This window comes from Hyperolius riggenbachi, chromosome 2, assembly GCF_040937935.1.
Source record: "Hyperolius riggenbachi isolate aHypRig1 chromosome 2, aHypRig1.pri, whole genome shotgun sequence".
NCBI lineage: Eukaryota > Metazoa > Chordata > Amphibia > Anura > Hyperoliidae > Hyperolius > Hyperolius riggenbachi.
The window spans coordinates 268,704,508-268,723,697 of NC_090647.1; the positions used below are offsets into that span (position 1 = coordinate 268,704,508).

The window sequence follows — 19,190 nt, forward strand, 5'->3', positions numbered from 1 at the left end:
GACCTTAAAAATACGGGGACTGCTTTATTGAAGCAGCACAAGTAATTAATTTTGATTGGTTTATTTCATTTTTGTGGACTAAGCACAGCTATTACTGTATATATACTGTATATATACATTATTTTTAATGACTATTATCTTAGAAATAGAACATTTTATCATATTTTCTATTTTAATCACAGTTACAAATTCATTAGGAGTTTGTGCATTTTTTCCCGACTCCGGCTCCAGGCACCCAAAATTGCCCCGACTCCACAGCCGTTTAATGGCGCACAAAATAATTACTAGACGCCGCTATAGCTGTAAATCCCAATTTTCCAGTTCCATTTCTGCCCGATTCGGAATGGTTTACCACCTTGAACCACTCTATGTAGATCAAGTTTCAGCAGAAACCTGAAAAAATATCAATCACACCTCTATTAACTTTGTACTGCTTAAACCCTACCTATGTTCACACAGTTCACCCAGATTTTTGATCAGGCAAGCATGAATAATAGTTGACTGGAATTTCTACTTGCAAAAAAAACAGCAAATGAAAATGCAAAATATGTAAATTGCATACATTACCTTCAGACGAGGACTGACCTTCTCCTTTCACACGATGACCAGTATCAACACAATCCACAGCTCTCCGCAAAGACAGACTGGCACTTCTTTCACTGGATCTGGAATGCTTGGGAGAATTACATTTCTTGCTGGTAGCTATAAGCAAATCACAGTGGTTTACTAAATTAAAATACTGTCAGCATAAGATAATAAAGCAACGGTCAAAATGCTGACAGCTTAAATGGCAGCGGCCTCTTCTGAAGATGTGCTGTAGAATGATAATTTCCTGCGTAGAGTCCTTGTCAGCCACCGTATTCTCATCATGTTCTCCGCTCACCAGCATGGCAGTCATCTGACTGGCAGTTGTGCAGCATGATCAATGTGGCATAGGACATGAAGGGAGCAGGCAATGGCTGAAGAGTCAAAGCAGGGATCTATTTACACTCAGCACACTGGGGAGAGAGGTGGTTGCTGCACATGTAAAGGGGCCACATGGAACAAGAGCAATCAATGGGTGCAGATGGAAAGTGGTTTGTATGTAATAAACACTATAGTCCGAATGGGGCAAAACCTCTGATGTGGGGGGAGTAGTTTTCCCAGCTACAGTAGTATCATTTTTAGGCATTTACAAGATCATGATATTACGGAGCAAGTATGCTGTGCACAGGGACTATGGAATTCCAGGTTTGTTTCTGTTGCAGTCTTAATGCACTTGTTAGTTACACTCTCACATTCCCAAATAGGTCCTGAGGCACACATGTATGCCCCCCCACGAATAAGAGAATTAGCCAAACACTGTGCTATACAGCTTTTAAATTGCTCTCACTAGTACCGGTCTCTGAATTTGAGTAAACAATGTACATTAAAAAAAAAAATGTATTGTACCAATAACAGTTAACTGTTTAGGAAAAAATAAATATTTTTTATCTTCAGGCACACCTGAACTGAGAGGTATACGGAAGCTGACATTTATTTCCTTTTAAACAGTGCAAGTTGCCTGGCTATCCTGCTGATCCTCTGCCCCTAACACTTTTAGCCATAAATCCTAAACAAGTATGCAAGATCAGAGGTTTCTGACTGGATTGGCCACATGCCTGTTTCAGGTGTGTTATTCAGAGATTAGCAGGTCTACCCGGCAACTGGCATGGTTTAAAAGGAAATAAATATGGCAGCTTCCATATCCCGCTCAGTTCAGGTGTCTTAATTCCAGAATTCAAACCATTGATTGTAGGCTATAAAACCTAAATATACTTTTTTCTACAATGGAAAATTAAGCAATAAGAACAGGGGGTGGCTCAGCACTGCAAACTCTATTACAATCCAAAATTAGAGTTTTAGGTGCATGTTTTATCAATGCCTATAAAATCTGTGCTTTCAATTTTTGTTTGCTAAAAACAAACTCACAGTGTCACTACCCCAGTGAAGAGAAACACTTCATGCACATCAGAATTTGCATTGTGTCAGTCACCTGAGTAAACATTAAACTTCAGGGAATAACTGCAAGACTCACCATTTCTCACGTAGCAGTTTGCTAGTGATGATTTCCGGAGCAACTCAATTCCAAGCTCTTGTAATTTGCTGCAACCTTCCCCACTGCCTGCAGCCAATGCATCCAACTCTGCAGCATTGCTTGGTTGACCTTCCATGCCACCAGCACTTCTAACTTCACACAACTGGCTCTTCACTGCAGACAACTTGCTGCGCACTTCCTGTACCTGACATTTGTACCTCTTTAGCATCTTTAGATCTGGAGAGACACGCCACGATGTCTGCTGTGCACGGGTGTCTCTATCCTTTCGTGAACAGGACGCTAGGGGAGAAAGAAGAGGTCCTTCACTCCAAGGATAGAGAATGTAATTAAAGAAGCAGCTGTTATACGCAGTATTTATATAAAAAGTGTTTAACAGTAAGGTGTAATTTTATTACAAATCACACAAGTAGTAAACCGCATAAAATTCATCCCCATAGAATTATACATAATTGCTCAATATAAGATGAAAATCTCAAACAAAAACAGTGTTGCAAAGTGAATATAGTAGAATGCAGGTAGCCACAATTTCCTTGCTTTATCTATATAAAAGAGAGCCTTGACAAAAATGTGTTTAAACAGCTAAAATATATGCACTGATCTAAAGAGTGATAATTAGCAGTTACTCTCATCTGTTTTTACTTTTGTGGCCCACGGGTCTTATAGATTTCCCCTCAGAGTTTTGTCTATGAAAAGATAAAAGGAGTACCCCAGGGTGAGACCTTAACCCTTGTTCAAGGGAAGGAATTTCCCTTGAGCACCTCCTTCAAAACTATATGCTTGGGGGGGCCCATCTAGGCCTGGGTTTATCTCTGCTCTTCATGCTTATTTTTCCCGACCTGCCTCCTTAATGTGATAGATTACATTTGAATGTACTTTTTAATGCATTCAAAAATAACATGGTGCAGCATGAAAAATGGTTTAGCTGGCGTTAAGGATTTGCTTCCTCAAGATGTGCAAGCCTGTGACATACAAGATACTAGTGGTCTCACCTAGATAACACACCTTTTTAGTCAAAGGTACCAAAATACATCCATCTTGTTTTCTTTCAAACCAGTTTCATGTTTTTAAACTAGCATTTCTTTCTTGCATATTTCTGGAATATACAGTATGTATTCATTTGTTGATTATTTGATTAATTGTGGCCCATCATGAATGCCAGTGTATTTTTGGTTTACCACATATGCACTTTATTTGGATTTTCAATGGCACTGGTACCTTTTATTAAACGGATATCTAGCCAGTTATCCCTTTATTGTGTATGATAGTATTGTGATAGCCAGACTACTATATCCTGGTGGTTTATGGTCCATGTAATGCTGAGGTGGTATATCATGTGATGTGTTACAAAAATATAGATTTCATATGATACACTTTTTTTTTTATAGACTTCAGGATAGATTACGCATTTTAATATTGGATAGAGCAATGCATAAAAAATTGCTATGACATGGTTCAGTGGTAGAGAAGCCATTTTGTAATTTAATGTTCTTGAAAGTGAGCTTTTCATTTTAATTGGCAGCCAATTGCAAAAGGGCCTACAAGCTCAAAGAGTAATTTCTGGCAAGCATGAAATTGGTAAATATTAGAGCTCACAGTTAATTGTCCAATAACTCTTCTCCTGCAGATGTAATGAGCTGCACTGTGTAATTTTAGGAGAAAGAGGAGAGCTAGGCGTGTGCATCAAATATCACAAAAACATCCATCTATGAAAATATCAAAAAGGAATTTTATTTTCTCATTAATCTGCAAAAATAGTGAAATTTAAAAAAACATAACCCATGTGAAGCGGCCGTCCACCTCATCAAAACCACCTCGCACACAGGCAAACACACCTAATGTTGACCACCTAATGTGATCATGGGCCCATAAGTGTGATGTAGACAGGGCTACAGTTGAACCCACAATGTTCCACTGGTATGTATGAATCCATAGCATGAAACCATGAAGAAATGATCAGACAAGCGCTCCAAAATTGATGTAAGGATGTGCAACATACAGGGAAATGCACGAAGAGATCAGATTGCGTGCATCACAACTGGCACAGCAAGCCATGCAACAATGAGCACAAGCAAGCAAGGTTAGTGCTGTAGTTCAAGAAATGGGGATGCAAGGGAAGCCAAAAGCTACTGCAATGTCGGCTCTGATACTGTACCAGTCCCGTCCTAGATGCATGTGGCTGATGCGGATGTGTGGATCCTGCTCATGAACCAGCGATATCCAGGTCCTTTCACCAGGTGCACAGGCAAGTGGCGGGGTGGTAGCAATTCCCACTGCGCAGATCACATCGGCGATAATATGTATATGTAATGGAGCTGCTCAGAACTGGAAGCATTGTAATTCTGAACGGTCATATGCACCAGTCAGAAAACACAACCCATATTCCCTGTACTAACCGGGAAGTAGAGCCCTGCATGTGCTGCAAGGGAAAATCACAGCAATAAGTTTGAAATGATTCAAAACTACCTTGCAATGCAGCTAAGGAGAATGTTTTGTACGGGCAAATGTGGAGGGATTGACAACTTGGGAAATGGAGTGAAGTGGTCTTTGGTGCTCCAGACAGATCCGGAACCAAAAGTAAACAGGCACTAGATCAATCAGACCTGCTCTTCAAAGCGCACCACAATTCTGGGGGCATATTGTCATATGACTGCTATGATGCTACTATGTTCTGAATTCACTAAAACCTCTGACAAAACTTTTGATGAAACTTAACAGGCAATTTGCATCATTTAAATGTAATTTGACAATGATTTAATGTAACGCATATTTAATTGATATTAGAGAAAAAAAGAAGGAAGAACAAATGCGGTTGGTTTAGGTTAGCGCTGCTCTTCTCTCTACCGTGCCGTTCAATATGTTGGCAGATAAGACTAGTGTCGCTGTTGCGGCTAGCAACTCCCATAGACTAAAGGCTCATACACACATCAGACCATAGTCTTTGGAAAATGAAAGATCACAGACCAATTTTACCCCCTTCCATGTAGTATGAGAACCAATAACTTCACAGTCTTTTCTATGGAGCTGAACTCCACATCAGAAATAAATCTTTGCAAGATGCTGCACACACAGATGCTGTACAGACACAAAAGATCAGTATCTGCAAAAGATCTGTTCCTGCCAAAGATCCGTTCCTGCAAATTGCAATGATAGTCTATGAGATCTGCAGATCATCATACACACCTTGTTTAACTGACATTCATCTGCAGATCAGACAATCATCTGCAGATCTGAAAATCCATCCTGGTGGATCTGATCTGCAGATGAATGTCAGTTAAACAAGGTGTGTATGATGATCCGCAGATATCATAGACTATGAATGCATTTTGCAGGAATGGATCTTTTGCAGGAACAGATCTTTTGCAGATACTGATCTTTTGAATGTCTACAGCATCTGTGTGTGCTGCATCTTGCAAAGATTTCTGTCTGATGGGGAGTTCAGCTCCATAGAATAGACTGTGTAGGTATGACTCTCATATTACATGGAAGGGGGTAAAATTGGTCTGTGATCTTTCATTTTCCAAAGACTATGGTCTGATGTGTGTATGAGCCTTAACCCCAGGTGAGGTGTGCCTGTGCAGCCAGATAGTCTGCAGAATCTAGTACCAGCATACCTAGGCAGCACCAACATGATTCTACTTCCCAGCATATTGACAACTGCTGTTAAGGTGAGCAGGTTGACAGACTACTACACTACAAAAAGGCAGTCGGAAGCAGAAAGTTATGCTGGGTAGTAATGTTTACAGGAGACCAGAAGAAAAAGGTTTAAAACAGGGCTGCCCAATAGGTCGATCGCGATCTACCGGTAAATCGCGACCGCCTTCTTGGTAGATCGCGGCCTCTCGGCCGCGTCTCGTAAGATTTGTTGCGGCCAGCAGCTCGTGTTTAGCTGCTGGCCAATAAGGATGCATGCGAGGAGAGAGGGAGGAGAGAGGCGGCGCGGCCGCTACGTCATGGCTGGGGGCGGCGACGGGCAGCCTGCAACGTGCGTGCTTGTAACGTACCCGGCACCGCCGTCGCTTCTCCCCTGCATCCCATTGGCCTGCCAGAGTCTCTCCTCGCCGCCTCTTCTCCTCTGACTGCCTGCAGGTACATATACCTGGCTAGCCTACACTGGGGGCCCATACACCCGGCTAACTACACTGAGGGCCCATACACCCGGCTAACTACACTCAGGGCCCATACACCCGGCTAACTACACTCAGGGCCCATACACCCGGCTTACTACACTGGGGGCCCATATACCTGGCTAACCTACACTGGGGGCCCATATACCTAGCTAACCTACACTGGGGGCCCATATACCTGGCTAACCTACACTGGGGGCCCATACACCTGGCTAACCTACACTGGGGGCCCATATACCTGGCTAACCTACACTGGGGGCCCATATACCTGGCTAACCTACACTGAGGGCCCATATACCTGGCTAACCTACACTGGGGGCCCATATACCTGGCTAACCTACACTGGGGGCCCATATACCTGGCTAACCTACACTGGGGGCCCATATACCTGGCTAACCTACACTGGGGGCCCATATACCTGGCTAACCTACACTGAGGGCCCATATACCTGGCTAACCTACACTGGGGGCCCATATACCTGGCTAACCTACACTGGGGGCCCATATACCTGGCTAACCTACACTGGGGGCCCATATACCTGGCTAACCTACACTGGGGGCCCATATACCTGGCTAACCTACACTGGGGGCCCATATACCTGGCTAACCTACACTGAGGGCCCATACACCCGGCTAACTACACTGAGGGCCCATACACCCGGCTAACTACACTCAGGGCCCATACACCCGGCTAACTACACTCAGGGCCCATACACCCGGCTTACTACACTGGGGGCCCATATACCTGGCTAACCTACACTGGGGGCCCATATACCTGGCTAACCTACACTGGGGGCCCATATACCTGGCTAACCTACACTGAGGCCCCATATACCTGGCTAACCTACACTGGGGGCCCATATACCTGGCTAACCTACACTGGGGGCCCATATACCTGGCTAACCTACACTGGGGGCCCATATACCTGGCTAACCTACACTGAGGGCCCATATACCTGGCTAACCTACACTGGGGGCCCATATACCTGGCTAACCTACACTGGGGGCCCATATACCTGGCTAACCTACACTGGGGGCCCATATACCTGGCTAACCTACACTGAGGGCCCATATACCTGGCTAACCTACACTGGGGGCCCATATACCTGGCTAACCTACACTGGGGGCCCATATACCTGGCTAACCTACACTGGGGGCCCATATACCTGGCTAACCTACACTGGGGGCCCATATACCTGGCTAACCTACACTGGGGGCCCATATACCTGACTAACCTACACTGGGGGCCCATATACCTGGCTAACCTACACTGGGGGCCCATATGCCTGGCTAACATACACTGGGGGCCCATATGCCTGGCTAACCTACACTGAGGGCCCATATGCCTGGCTAACCTACACTGAGGGCCCATATACCTGGCTAACCTACACTGAGAGCCCATATACCTGGCTAACCTACACTGGGGGCCCATATACCTGGCTAACCTACACTGGGGGCCCATATACCTGGCTAACCTACACTGAGAGCCCATATACCTGGCTAACCTACACTGAGAGCCCATATACCTGGCTAACCTACACTGAGGGCCCATATGCCTGGCTAACCTACACTGGGGGCCCATATACCTGGCTAACCTACACTGGGGGCCCATATACCTGGCTAACCTACACTGGGGGCCCATATACCTGGCTAACCTACACTGGGGGCCCATATACCTGGCTAACCTACACTGGGGGCCCATATACCTGGCTAACCTACACTGGGGGCCCATATACCTGGCTAACCTACACTGAGAGCCCATATACCTGGCTAACCTACACTGAGAGCCCATATACCTGGCTAACCTACACTGAGGGCCCATACACCTGGCTAACCTACACTGGGGGCCCATATACCTGGCTAACCTATACTGAGGGCACGTAACCTATGCTGCAGGCACATATACCTGGCTAACCTACGCAGGGGGGGGGGGGGGGGCGTGCCTAGACGTTGGTAGATCTCCTGGCCTCGGCAAATTTTAAAGTAGCTCGCGAGCCGAAAAAGTGTGGGCACCCCTGGTTTAAAGGTAGAATGGATGGTCAGGTCAAATAGGGTGTAAGTACTGGGTAGGCAACAACATGTAATGCAGCACATATACGGTAATTGTTCTTAAGATGGTTGTTAAAACTTGACTATGCAAATGCCAAATGTACACATTTCTGAGATGCACAGTGAAATACGGTACAGATCTTGTAACAGCACTATTAGTGTACATATAGTTACTGTATTTAAATTAACTGATTGATGATTTTATATGCTCTTGAAGCCTCCAATATTAGTGGATAACTTTAGTAATTGATCAGACAAAATGAAACCCAGCAACATCTTAAATGCTGGGAGCTATGACTTAACCACTTGAGGACCTAGGGCTTTCTACCCCTTAAGGACCAGCCACTTTTTTTCCATTCAGACCACTGCAGCTTTCACGGTTTATTGCTCACTCATACAACCTACCACCTAAATGAATTTTGGCTCCTTTTGTCACTAATAAAGCTTTCTTTTGGTGCTATTTGATGGCTGATGCGATTTTTACTTTTTATTATATTCATCAAAAAAGACATGAATTTTGGCAAAAAAATGATTTTTTTAACTTTCTGTGCTGACATTTTTCAAATAAAGTAAAATTTCTGTATACATGCAGCGCGAAAAATGTGGACAAACATGTTTTTGATAAAAAAAAAACCCATTCAGCCTATATTTATTGGTTTGGGTAAAAGTTATAGCGTTTACAAACTATGGTGCAAAAAGTGAATTTTCCCATTTTCCAGCATCTCTGCCTTTTCTGACCACCTGTCATGTTTCATGAGGGGCTAGAATTCCAGGATAGTATAAATACCCCCCAAATGACCCCATTTTGAAAAGAAGACATCCTAAAGTATTCACTGAGAGGCATAGTGAGTTCATAGAAGATATTATTTTTTGTCACAAGTAAGCGGAAAATAACACTTTGTGACCAAAAAAAAAAAAAAAAAAAAAAGTTTCAATTTCTTCTAACTTGCGACAAAAAAAAAATGAAACCTGCCACGGACTCACTATGCTCCTCTTTGAATACCTTAAAGTGTCTACTTTCCAAAATGGGGTCATTTGTGGGGTGTGTTTACTGTCCTGACATTTTGGGGGATGCTAAATTGTAAGCACCCCTGTAAAGCCTAAAGGTGCTCATTGGACTTTGGGCCCCTTAGCGCAGTTAGGCTGCAAAAAAGTGCCACACATGTGGTATTGCCGTACTCAGGAGAAGTAGTATAATGTGTTTTGGGGTGTATTTTTACACATACCCATGCTGGGTGGGAGAAATACCTCTGTAAATGTCAATCTTTGGATTTTTTTTTACACACAATTGTCCATTTACAGAGAGATTTCTCCCACCCAGCATGGGTATGTGTAAAAATACACCCCAAAACACATTATACTACTTCTCCTGAGTACGGCGATACCACATGTGTGGCACTTTTTTGCACCCTAACTGCGCTAAGGGGCCCAAAGTCCAATGAGTACCTTTAGGATTTCACAGGTCATTTTGAGAAATTTCGTTTCAAGACTACTCCTCACGGTTTAGGGCCCCTAAAATGCCAGGGCAGTATAGGAACCCCACAAATGACCCCATTCTTGAAAGAAGACACCCAAAGGTATTCAGTTAGGAGTATGGTGAGTTCATAGAAGATTTTATTTTTTGTCACAAGTTAGCGGAAAATGACACTTTGTGAAAAAACCTATAAAAATCAATTTCCGCTAACTTGTGACAAAAAATAAAAATCTTCTATGAACTCACCGTACTTCTAACGGAATACCTTGGGGTGTCTTCTTTCTAAAATGGGGTCATTTGTGGGGTTCCTATACTGTCCTGGCATTTTAGGGGCCCTAAACCGTGAGGAGTAGTCTTGAAACGAAATTTCTCAAAATGACCTGTGAAATCCTAAAGGTACTCATTGGACTTTGGGCCCCTTAGCGCAGTTAGGGTGCAAAAAAGTGCCACACATGTGGTATCGCCGTACTCAGGAGAAGTAGTATAATGTGTTTTGGGGTGTATTTTTACACATACCCATGCTGGGTGGGAGAAATCTCTCTGTAAATGGACAATTGTGTGTAAAAAAAATCCAAAGATTGTCATTTACAGAGGTATTTCTCCCACCCAGCATGGGTATGTGTAAAAATACACCCCAAAACACATTATACTACTTCTCCCGAGTACGGCAATATCACATGTGTGGCACTTTTTTGCACCCTAACTGCGCTAAGGGGCCCAAAGTCCAATGAGTACCTTTAGGATTTCACAGGTCATTTTTGTTTCAAGACTACTCCTCACGGTTTAGGGCCCCTAAAATGCCAGGGCAGTATAGGAACCCCACAAGTGACCCCATTTTAGAAAGAAGACACCCCAAGGTATTCCGTTAGGAGTATGGTGAGTTCATAGAAGATTTTATTTTTGTCACAAGTTAGCGGAAATTGATTTTAATTGTTTTTTTTTCACAAAGTGTAATTTTCCGCTAACTTGTGACAAAAAATAAAATCTTCTATGAACTCACCATACTCCTAACGGAATACCTTTGGGTGTCTTCTTTCTAGAATGGGGTCATTTGTGGGGTTCCTATACTGCCCTGGCATTTTAGGGGCCCTAAACCGTGAGGAGTAGTCTTGAAACCAACAATGTTGCAAAATGACCTGTGAAATCCTAAAGGTACTCATTGGACTTTGGGCCCCTTAGCGCACTTAGGGTGTAAAAAAGTGTCACACATGTGGTATCGCCGTACTCAGGAGAAGTAGTATAATGTGTTTTGTGGTGTATTTTTACACATACCCATGCTGGGTGGGAGAAATCTCTCTGTAAATGACAATCTTTTGATTTTTTTTTTACACACAATTGTCCATTTACAGAAAGATTTCTCCCACCCAGCATGGTTATGTGTAAAAATACACCCCAAAACACATACTACTTCTCCTGAGTACGGCGATACCACATGTGTGACACGTTTTTGCAGCCTAGGTGCGCTAAGGGGCCCAACGTCCTATTCACAGGTCATTTTAAGGCATTTGTTTTGTAGACTACTACTCACGGTTTAGGGCCCCTAAAATGCCAGGGCAGTATAGGAACCCCACAAGTGACCCCATTTTAGAAAGAAGACACCCCAAGGTATTCCATTAGGAGTATGGTGAGTTCATAGAAGATTTTATTTTTTGTCACAAGTTAGTGAAAAATGACACTTTGTGAAAAAAAACCAATAAAAATCAATTTCCGCTAACTTTTGACAAAAAATAAAATCTTCAATGAACTCGTCATACACCTAACAGAATACCTTGGGGTGTCTTTTTTTCTAAAATGGGGTCACTTGTGGGGTTTCTATACCGCCCTGGCATTTTACGGGCCCAAAACCGTGAGTAGTCTGGAAACCAAATGTCTCAAAATGACTGTTCAGGGGTATAAGCATCTGCAAATTTTGATGACAGGTGGTCTATGAGGGGGCGAATTTTGTGGAACCGGTCATAAGCAGGGTAGCCTTTTAGATGACAGGTTGTATTGGGCCTGATCTGATGGATAGGAGTGCTAGGGGGGTGACAGGAGGTGATTGATGGGTGTCTCAGGGGGTGGTTAGAGGGGAAAATAGATGCAATCAATGCACTGGGGAGGTGATCGGAAGGGGGTCTGAGGGGGATCTGAGGGCTTGGCCGAGTGATCAGGAGCCCACACGGGGCAAATTAGGGCCTGATCTGATGGGTAGGTGTGCTAGGGGGTGACAGGAGGTGATTGATGGGTGTCTCAAGGTGTGATTAGAGGGGGGAATAGATGCAAGCAATGCACTGGCGAGGTGATCAGGGCTGGGGTCTGTGGGCGTTCTAAGGGTGTGGGCGGGTGATTGAGTGCCCTAGGGGCAGATAGGGGTCTAATCTGATAGGTAGCAGTGACAGGGGGTGATTGATGGGTAATTAGTGGGTGTTTAGGGTAGAGAACAGATGTAAACACTGCACTTGGGAGGTGATCGGACGTCGGATCTGCGGGCGATCTATTGGTGTGGGTGGGTGATCAGATTGCCCGCTAGGGGCAGGTTAGGGGCTGATTGATGGGTGGCAGTGACAGGGGGTGATTGATGGGTGGCAGTGACAGGGGGTGATTGACAGGTAATCAGTGGGTTATTACAGGAAAGAAGAGATGTAAATATTGCACTGGCGAATTGATAAGGGGGGGGGTCTGAGGGCAATCTGAGCGTGTAGGCGGGTGATTGGGTGCCCGCAAGGGGCAGATTAGGGTCTGATCTGATGGGTAACAGTGACAGGTGGTGATAGGGGGTGATTGATGGGTAATTAGTGGGTGTTTAGAGGAGAGAATAGATGTAAACACTGCGCTTGGGTGGTGATCTGATGTCGGATCTGCGGGCGATTTATTAGTGTGGGTGGGTGATCAGATTGCCCGCAAGGGGCAGGTTAGAGGCTGATTGATGGGTGGCACTGACAGGGGGTGATTGATGGGTGGCAGTGACAGGGGGTGATTGATGGGTGATTGACAGGTGATTAACAGGTGATCAGTGGGTTATTACAGGGAAGGACAGATGTAAATAATGCCCTGGCGAATTGATAAGGGGGGGTCTGAGGGCAATCTGAGCGTGTAGGCGGGTAATTGGGTGCCCGCAAGGGGCAGATTAGGGTCTGATCTGATGGGTAACAGTGACAGGTGGTGATTGATGGGTAATTGATGGGTAATTAGTGGGTGTTTAGAGGAGAGAATAGATGTAAACACTGCGCTTGGGTGGTGATCTGATGTCGGATCTGCGGGCGATCTATTGGTGTGGGTGGGTGATCAGATTGCCCGCAAGGGGCAGGTTAGGGGCTGATTGATAGGTGGCAGTGACGGGGTGATTGACAGGTGATCAGGGGGATAGATGCATACAGTACACAGGGGGGGGGGGGTGGTCTGGGAGGGGGGGTCTGGGGAGAATCTGAGGGGGGGGTGATCAGGAGGGGGCAGGGGGGGGATAAAAAAAAAATAGCATTGACAGATAGTGACAGGGAGTGATTGATGGGTGATTAGGGGGGTGATTGGGTGCAAACAGGGGTCTGGGGGGTAGGCAGGGGGGGGGGGTCTGATGGGTGCTGTGGGCGATCTGGGGCGGGGGGGGGGGAAATCAGTGTGCTTGGTGCAGACTAGGGTGGCTGCAGCCTGCCCTGGTGGTCCCTCGGACACTGGGACCACCAGGGCAGGAGGCAGCCTGTATAATACACTTTGTAAACATTACAAAGTGTATTATACACTTTGTATGCGGCGATCGTCGGTTTTACATCCCGCCGGCGCTTCCGTATGGCCGGCGGGATGTAGCAGCGGGTGAGCGGCGTCATGCGGAGGATCGCGTCACGGATGACGCGATCGCTCCGCCCATGCCTATACAAGGACCGCCGCCATTTGTCTATACGGCGGTCCTTGCGGGGTCCACTTCCCGGCCGCTTCTGTGCGTTAGGCGGTCGGGAAGTGGTTAAGGCTCATACACACATCAGACCATAGTCTTTGGAAAATGAAAGATCACAGACCAATTTTACCCCCTTCCATGTAATATGAGAGTCATACCTACACAGTCTATTCTATGGAGCTGAACTCCCCATCAGACAGAAATCTTTGCAAGATGCAGCACACACAGATGCTGTAGACATTCAAAAGATCAGTATCTGCAAAAGATCTGTTCCTGCAAAAGATCCATTCCTGCAAAATGCATTCATAGTCTATGATATCTGCGGATCATCATACACACCTTGTTTAACTGACATTCATCTGCAGATCAGATCCACCAGGATGGATTTTCAGATCTGCAGATGATTGTCTGATCTGCAGATGAATGTCAGTTAAACAAGGTGTGTATGATGATCTGCAGATCTCATAGACTATGAATGCAATTGGCAGGAACTTTGGCAGGAAAAGATCTTTTGCAGATACTGATCTTTTGTGTCTGTACAGCATCCGTGTGTGCAGCATCTTGCAAAGATTTTTTTCTGATGGGGAGTTCAGATCCATAGAATAGACTGTGTAGATATGGCTCTCATACTACATGAAGGGTGGTAAGATTGGTCTGTGATCTTTCATTTTCCAAAGACTATAGTCTGATGTGTGTATGAGCCTTAAGGATCTCATCAGTTGGAGCACCAGAGGTCCATTCATTCCATTGCCAGTAGAGAAAGCAGTTCAATAACCTAATGTGAACTCAGATAATCAGTATATCAAGAAATTGTTCATCAGATGTCCTTTGTGGTTATGGGCTGTCACATTAAGTGTTGTAAAGTGACCTTGCACCATCAAGGGAGGCAAGGCTGATTAAAGTCAATACAAGACCTTTATGTAGCTAAGTAATCGTTTTATATGCCACTGTCTTTCGGCCAACTAGACAAAAAGTCAAGGTACAAGGAAAGCAGCACACAAGATGTTACAAAGGGATGAAAGTGGGGGAGTGGGTGGATCATCATATAATTTTAAACAGCAGCACATTCATCTTTCTTCTAGCAGTAGAATGGATAGTGGAAACATCTGCCATAATTCAAACACATCAAAATAATTAAAAATTGATCTCCAGGTAAAATATCTGTTGGGGCAGGGAGAGGTAAGGAGATTATATGAAACCCTTTCCTGTCAGTCTTCATGATGGCAGGTCCCTTAATCTTCTGCCCCAAGTAATTGACAGTTACAATCTCAATGTCACAGACAGCAGCGATCTTCCAGTGACTGCTCTTCTGTGCTGCGATAGAAGCAGTGTCTGGAAACTGGATAAGGGTCTGTTTCCACTGCACGTGGATTCTGGATACAGAAAACTGACTCCAATGAATGCCTATGGGAAATCTGCATCAGGAAAATAATGTTTAGTGGAAATAGGCCCATAGGCATTCATTGGGGTCAGTTTTTCTGCATCCAGAATCCGCGTGTAGTGGAAACAGGCCCTTAGTGTTCTATCTGTACACTGGAGAGCACGGCTGTCACTGGCCTGGAACAGAAACTGCGGTTATTGCCAGCGCAAAGAATATAACCAAGAGGATACATTTGAAAATTGTAGTCTTAAGATATCACCTGCAGCACAACAGCACATAAACAAGTAATAAGGATGCTAACCAGGCAATCCAAAAGTTAAAATCACTATTACTTTTCTTATTTATAAATGATCATTCCCCAGTTTACCTGACTCTTATTTGGTACATTGCCGCAAAAAGGCAGTTGCAAGGCATGCTGGGTTGTCATTTTTTGCTTCTTTATTTCCCCTCAGACTTAACTAATGTGCAGAAGCAAAAAAGGACCACCCAGCATGCCCTGCAACTTCCTTTGTGCGGCAACGTACCAAATTAGAGTCAGGTAAACTGGGGAATGATCATTTTAAAACAAGAACAGTAATAGAGATTTTAACTTTTGGATTGCCTGATTAGCATCCTTATTACTTGTTTACCAGATAAAAATAAAGAATTGATTTTTTATTTTATGCCTGACAGTTACTCTTTAAAGAGAAACTGTAACCAAGAATTGAACTTCATCCCAATCAGTAGCCGATACACCCTTTCCCATGAGAAATCTATTCCTTTTCTCAACAGATCATTAGGGGGCTCTGTAGGGCTGATTTTTGTGGTGAAACCCCTCCAACAGTGTGATGTCAGCGCCTCACAGCTTTGAGGTCCTGACATCACACTGTGAGCCTTGTTGCATTGTGGGAAATGACAGCCGTTTCCAACTGCCAAAAAAGCAAGCAGCATCTCCTTTCACTACAATCACCTGCCAGCAGTAAAAATGTCACCATGTGATAAATGTCAGAATGTAAATCAGGGAAAGGAAAGATTTTACAATGGGCAAACACTGACTAAATCATTTATACATAATTATTGTAAAAATTAAGCACTTTTTTATTACAGCATTTTTACTGGAGTTACTCTTTAAATCGGACCCTGAACTCAGAATGTCCTCTCTGCTCTAAAAGATACACAACAGCAGAATACTGTAACCTTTAAACAAAAAAACACTTTGTTACAGCTGATGCAAATCCTGCAATAAATCTGCAGCGTTTCTTTCTTCTTTCATGGAAGCAGACATATTGTTAAACTGCTTTCAAATGAGCTTCTGCCATGGCAGTCATGTGACACAGGGGATGATCAAATTACAACTTGTGATTAGACACAGATGAGGGGGAATTACACTGGCTAAACTCTCTAAATACATATAGGGAGCATTTCTCTCAGTTTTCCTCCTGTCCAAGAGTTCAGGTCCACTTGAAAAGGACAACTGTAACAAGAGATATATGGAGGCTGCCATATTTATTTCCTTTTAAACAATACCAGTTGCTTGGCTGTCTTGCTGAACCTCTGCCTCTAATAAATGTAGCTATAGACACTGAACAAGCATATGCAGATCAGGCATTTGACATCATTGTCAAATCTGACAAGACACGCAGAATGCTTGTTTCTGGTGTTATTCAGACACTACTGCAGTCAAACAGATCAGCAGGGCTAAGAGGAAATAAATATGGCAGCCTCCATATACCTCTAACTTCAGTTGTTCCTTAAGATCCTAAAAGACTAGAGCCTTCTAAGGGCCTTCTTCAATGAATTTATCTCACACCATTATAGCTACGTTCACAGTGGTGCGTTGTGGCGGAATGGCCACATTGTAATGCGGCTTACCGTGCTGCAATTCACCAACTATGTGATGTTTACAATACGAAGGGTGTGGTGCGGTATAATGGTGTGTGGCATCCCAACTGCATGCAGTGCGTTACTGCAAAACATGTGCGTAAACAGTAACAGTTGAATCATACGTCAAACATGCAGATAACCTGTAGCACTGCTTTCCCTTTCTATTTCATTCCTGCTGTTACTGGGAATGCAATGCCCACTGTGAGCATAGCCTAAAGCAATATTACACCTTTACAGGAAAAATGGGATTTCTGGAAGCTCCATGGGAGAATCGTTTTGTCAGAACATCCCTCACAAGAGCTGGATATATGTGCACATAACTATTTGTAGTGACATCACACTACAATCTCTGTTTGGACTCCACACACTGCATGCACAGTTGTGCTCGGCCTTGGAGCAGTACGGCAGTGTTTCACAGTGGCAGGAGGGAGACATTTGTTAATCAGTAAGATTCTATAGTATTTCAAAATCTCTAGGTTACCATGTAAAGGAAGTGACAGGGTACTTCAAATTACATGACTGACTCACTACACAGCCGCTGGAAATCTGAATAGGAAATAATAATAATAATAAATGGTCTGTGTTAACCACTTCAAACCCCTCCACTGAGGAGTTAAAATGGTCACAGGTGTGTCCATACGCATTTTGGTAAAATGGACGTCCATTAATTGTCCTATTTGTACTAATTAGTGCACAAAAAAACCGCCCATTTTGCCTTAAAGTGGATCCGAGATGAACTTTTACTCATTCCATAATTGTGTTCCTTTCCTTTTGTTTATAGGGCATTCCTCGAGCTAAATATTTTGTTTTAAAACTCTAATTCCCTATAAACTAAAGAAGCCACGCCCACAGGTTTTCAGAGAGCAAAGGCACTTTCAGAGAGTCGCAAGGGCTCATGGGAGCTCAGTCTGGGCAGGAGGAGGGGGAGGGATTACTATCTAGAGATTTCAGAGGCAGAGGGGAGGAGAGAGGAGGAGGGGGGATTAGGTTTTTTTGCTCAAGATGCAGATAAGCCTGCCTCTGTGTAATGTTTACAAACAACATGGCTGCTGTCATTGTATCACAGGAATAATAAATCATATTCTATTAAAGCGGTTTGCAGCTAGATTTGCTGTGTAAACTATCTAAACTTTAGATAAGATATATAGACAAGTTACTTGTTATAGTTAGTTTTTCATCTCGGATCCGCTTTAAATGGTTAAAGGATGCCTGACCTAAGCAAGGTTACCTAAGGTAAGATCAGAAGTATGTTCATGCTGGATGCACATACTTTTGTGTGTTAGTTCCAATCCTCGTTCCTCCCAGTCCCCATAATCCCTCCTTGAATTGGAGTCTTGGCTAAAGTCAATTTTTCAGACAAAATGAGGCAGGTTTGCTGCAATGTTTCCTCCAATCAGATTGCCTTCTCTTTTGTAGCTTGCAGCTCTTTTAGAAGTAAAAGTCACCCACAAAGTGCACCAGGCATTGGGGCTCAGTGATCCTCCGCATTCCTTCCCTACCTCCACAGTATGCAAGCACTTGTCTCACTTTTCTGCACTGCACTTTTTGAATATTTTCAGGTTGCCGATTCCTATTCTGTATATTTGTCAGTGGTTACTTCCAGGAGGATGTTTGATACGATAATTATTGGCACTCAAGATCCTTTTTCTACCAGATTGTATTTTAGTACTGGCAAAAAAAATATTCCTACTTATTAATGGACTCACTAGTGTTTTACTTTTATAGCTATTGCTGTTTACACTGCTGAGGATGGTTTGGAGGTTATTACTGTAATTTGTTCATTAGTGATTTTTTATTGGTTTTTATCATGTGCAGCATTTCTCAATAAAGAAATTCACATTTAACATTAAGTGATGCTTTTTTGTTGGGGTTCCTTTTCTGTATCTATAACTAGAGTTGCAATGTTTCCCTCAGCACTTTTGATTGTTTTACCTTACAATTATTTTGACTATCTTAGTATGGTGCATGTCGGTAATTTATTCTGGTGAAGCTTCATTGCGCATTTGCTTTAGTAAACCAGTTGCAAAGTTACAGTGGTTTTATTTTCTACAGCGTTTCTACAGCGGAAATGTATTCCTTTAATAAATAGGATTCAATGTGGAAATGGTTGAAAGCCCTAGTTCCGGCTCATGCATTCAAAGCAGATTAGATGGAATGTCATTCAAACTTTATTTTTGCATTGCACATACTTTTTTTTTTTTTTTTTTTAAATATGGCTCGGCTTCCTAGATTCACAATGCTGACTTTCTGTGCCAATGTCAGATACTACTTGGCTGGACTGAACAGTTGTTTAGATGTACCAGCCAGTCTTTTCTGTCAACACAGAGCAGACGCTGCCCACATCTTCCCTGTGTTC

The 19,190-nt window shown here is 43.6% G+C and overlaps 1 protein-coding gene across 5 annotated transcripts in view; it reads right to left on the minus strand.

The window, feature by feature from the left end:
* The window catches only part of TRIM37 (tripartite motif containing 37), a 158,012-nt gene that overhangs the window by 23,768 nt on the left and 115,054 nt on the right, over window positions 1-19,190 (minus strand). For all 5 annotated transcript variants that reach the window (XM_068268642.1, XM_068268641.1, XM_068268640.1 and 2 more), the window contains 2 exons: window positions 2,057-2,356; window positions 568-702 (listed from right to left, as the gene is read on the minus strand). In XM_068268642.1, the coding sequence (XP_068124743.1) occupies window positions 568-702; window positions 2,057-2,356 (435 nt within the window). The remainder of the gene's footprint in view (window positions 1-567; window positions 703-2,056; window positions 2,357-19,190) is intronic.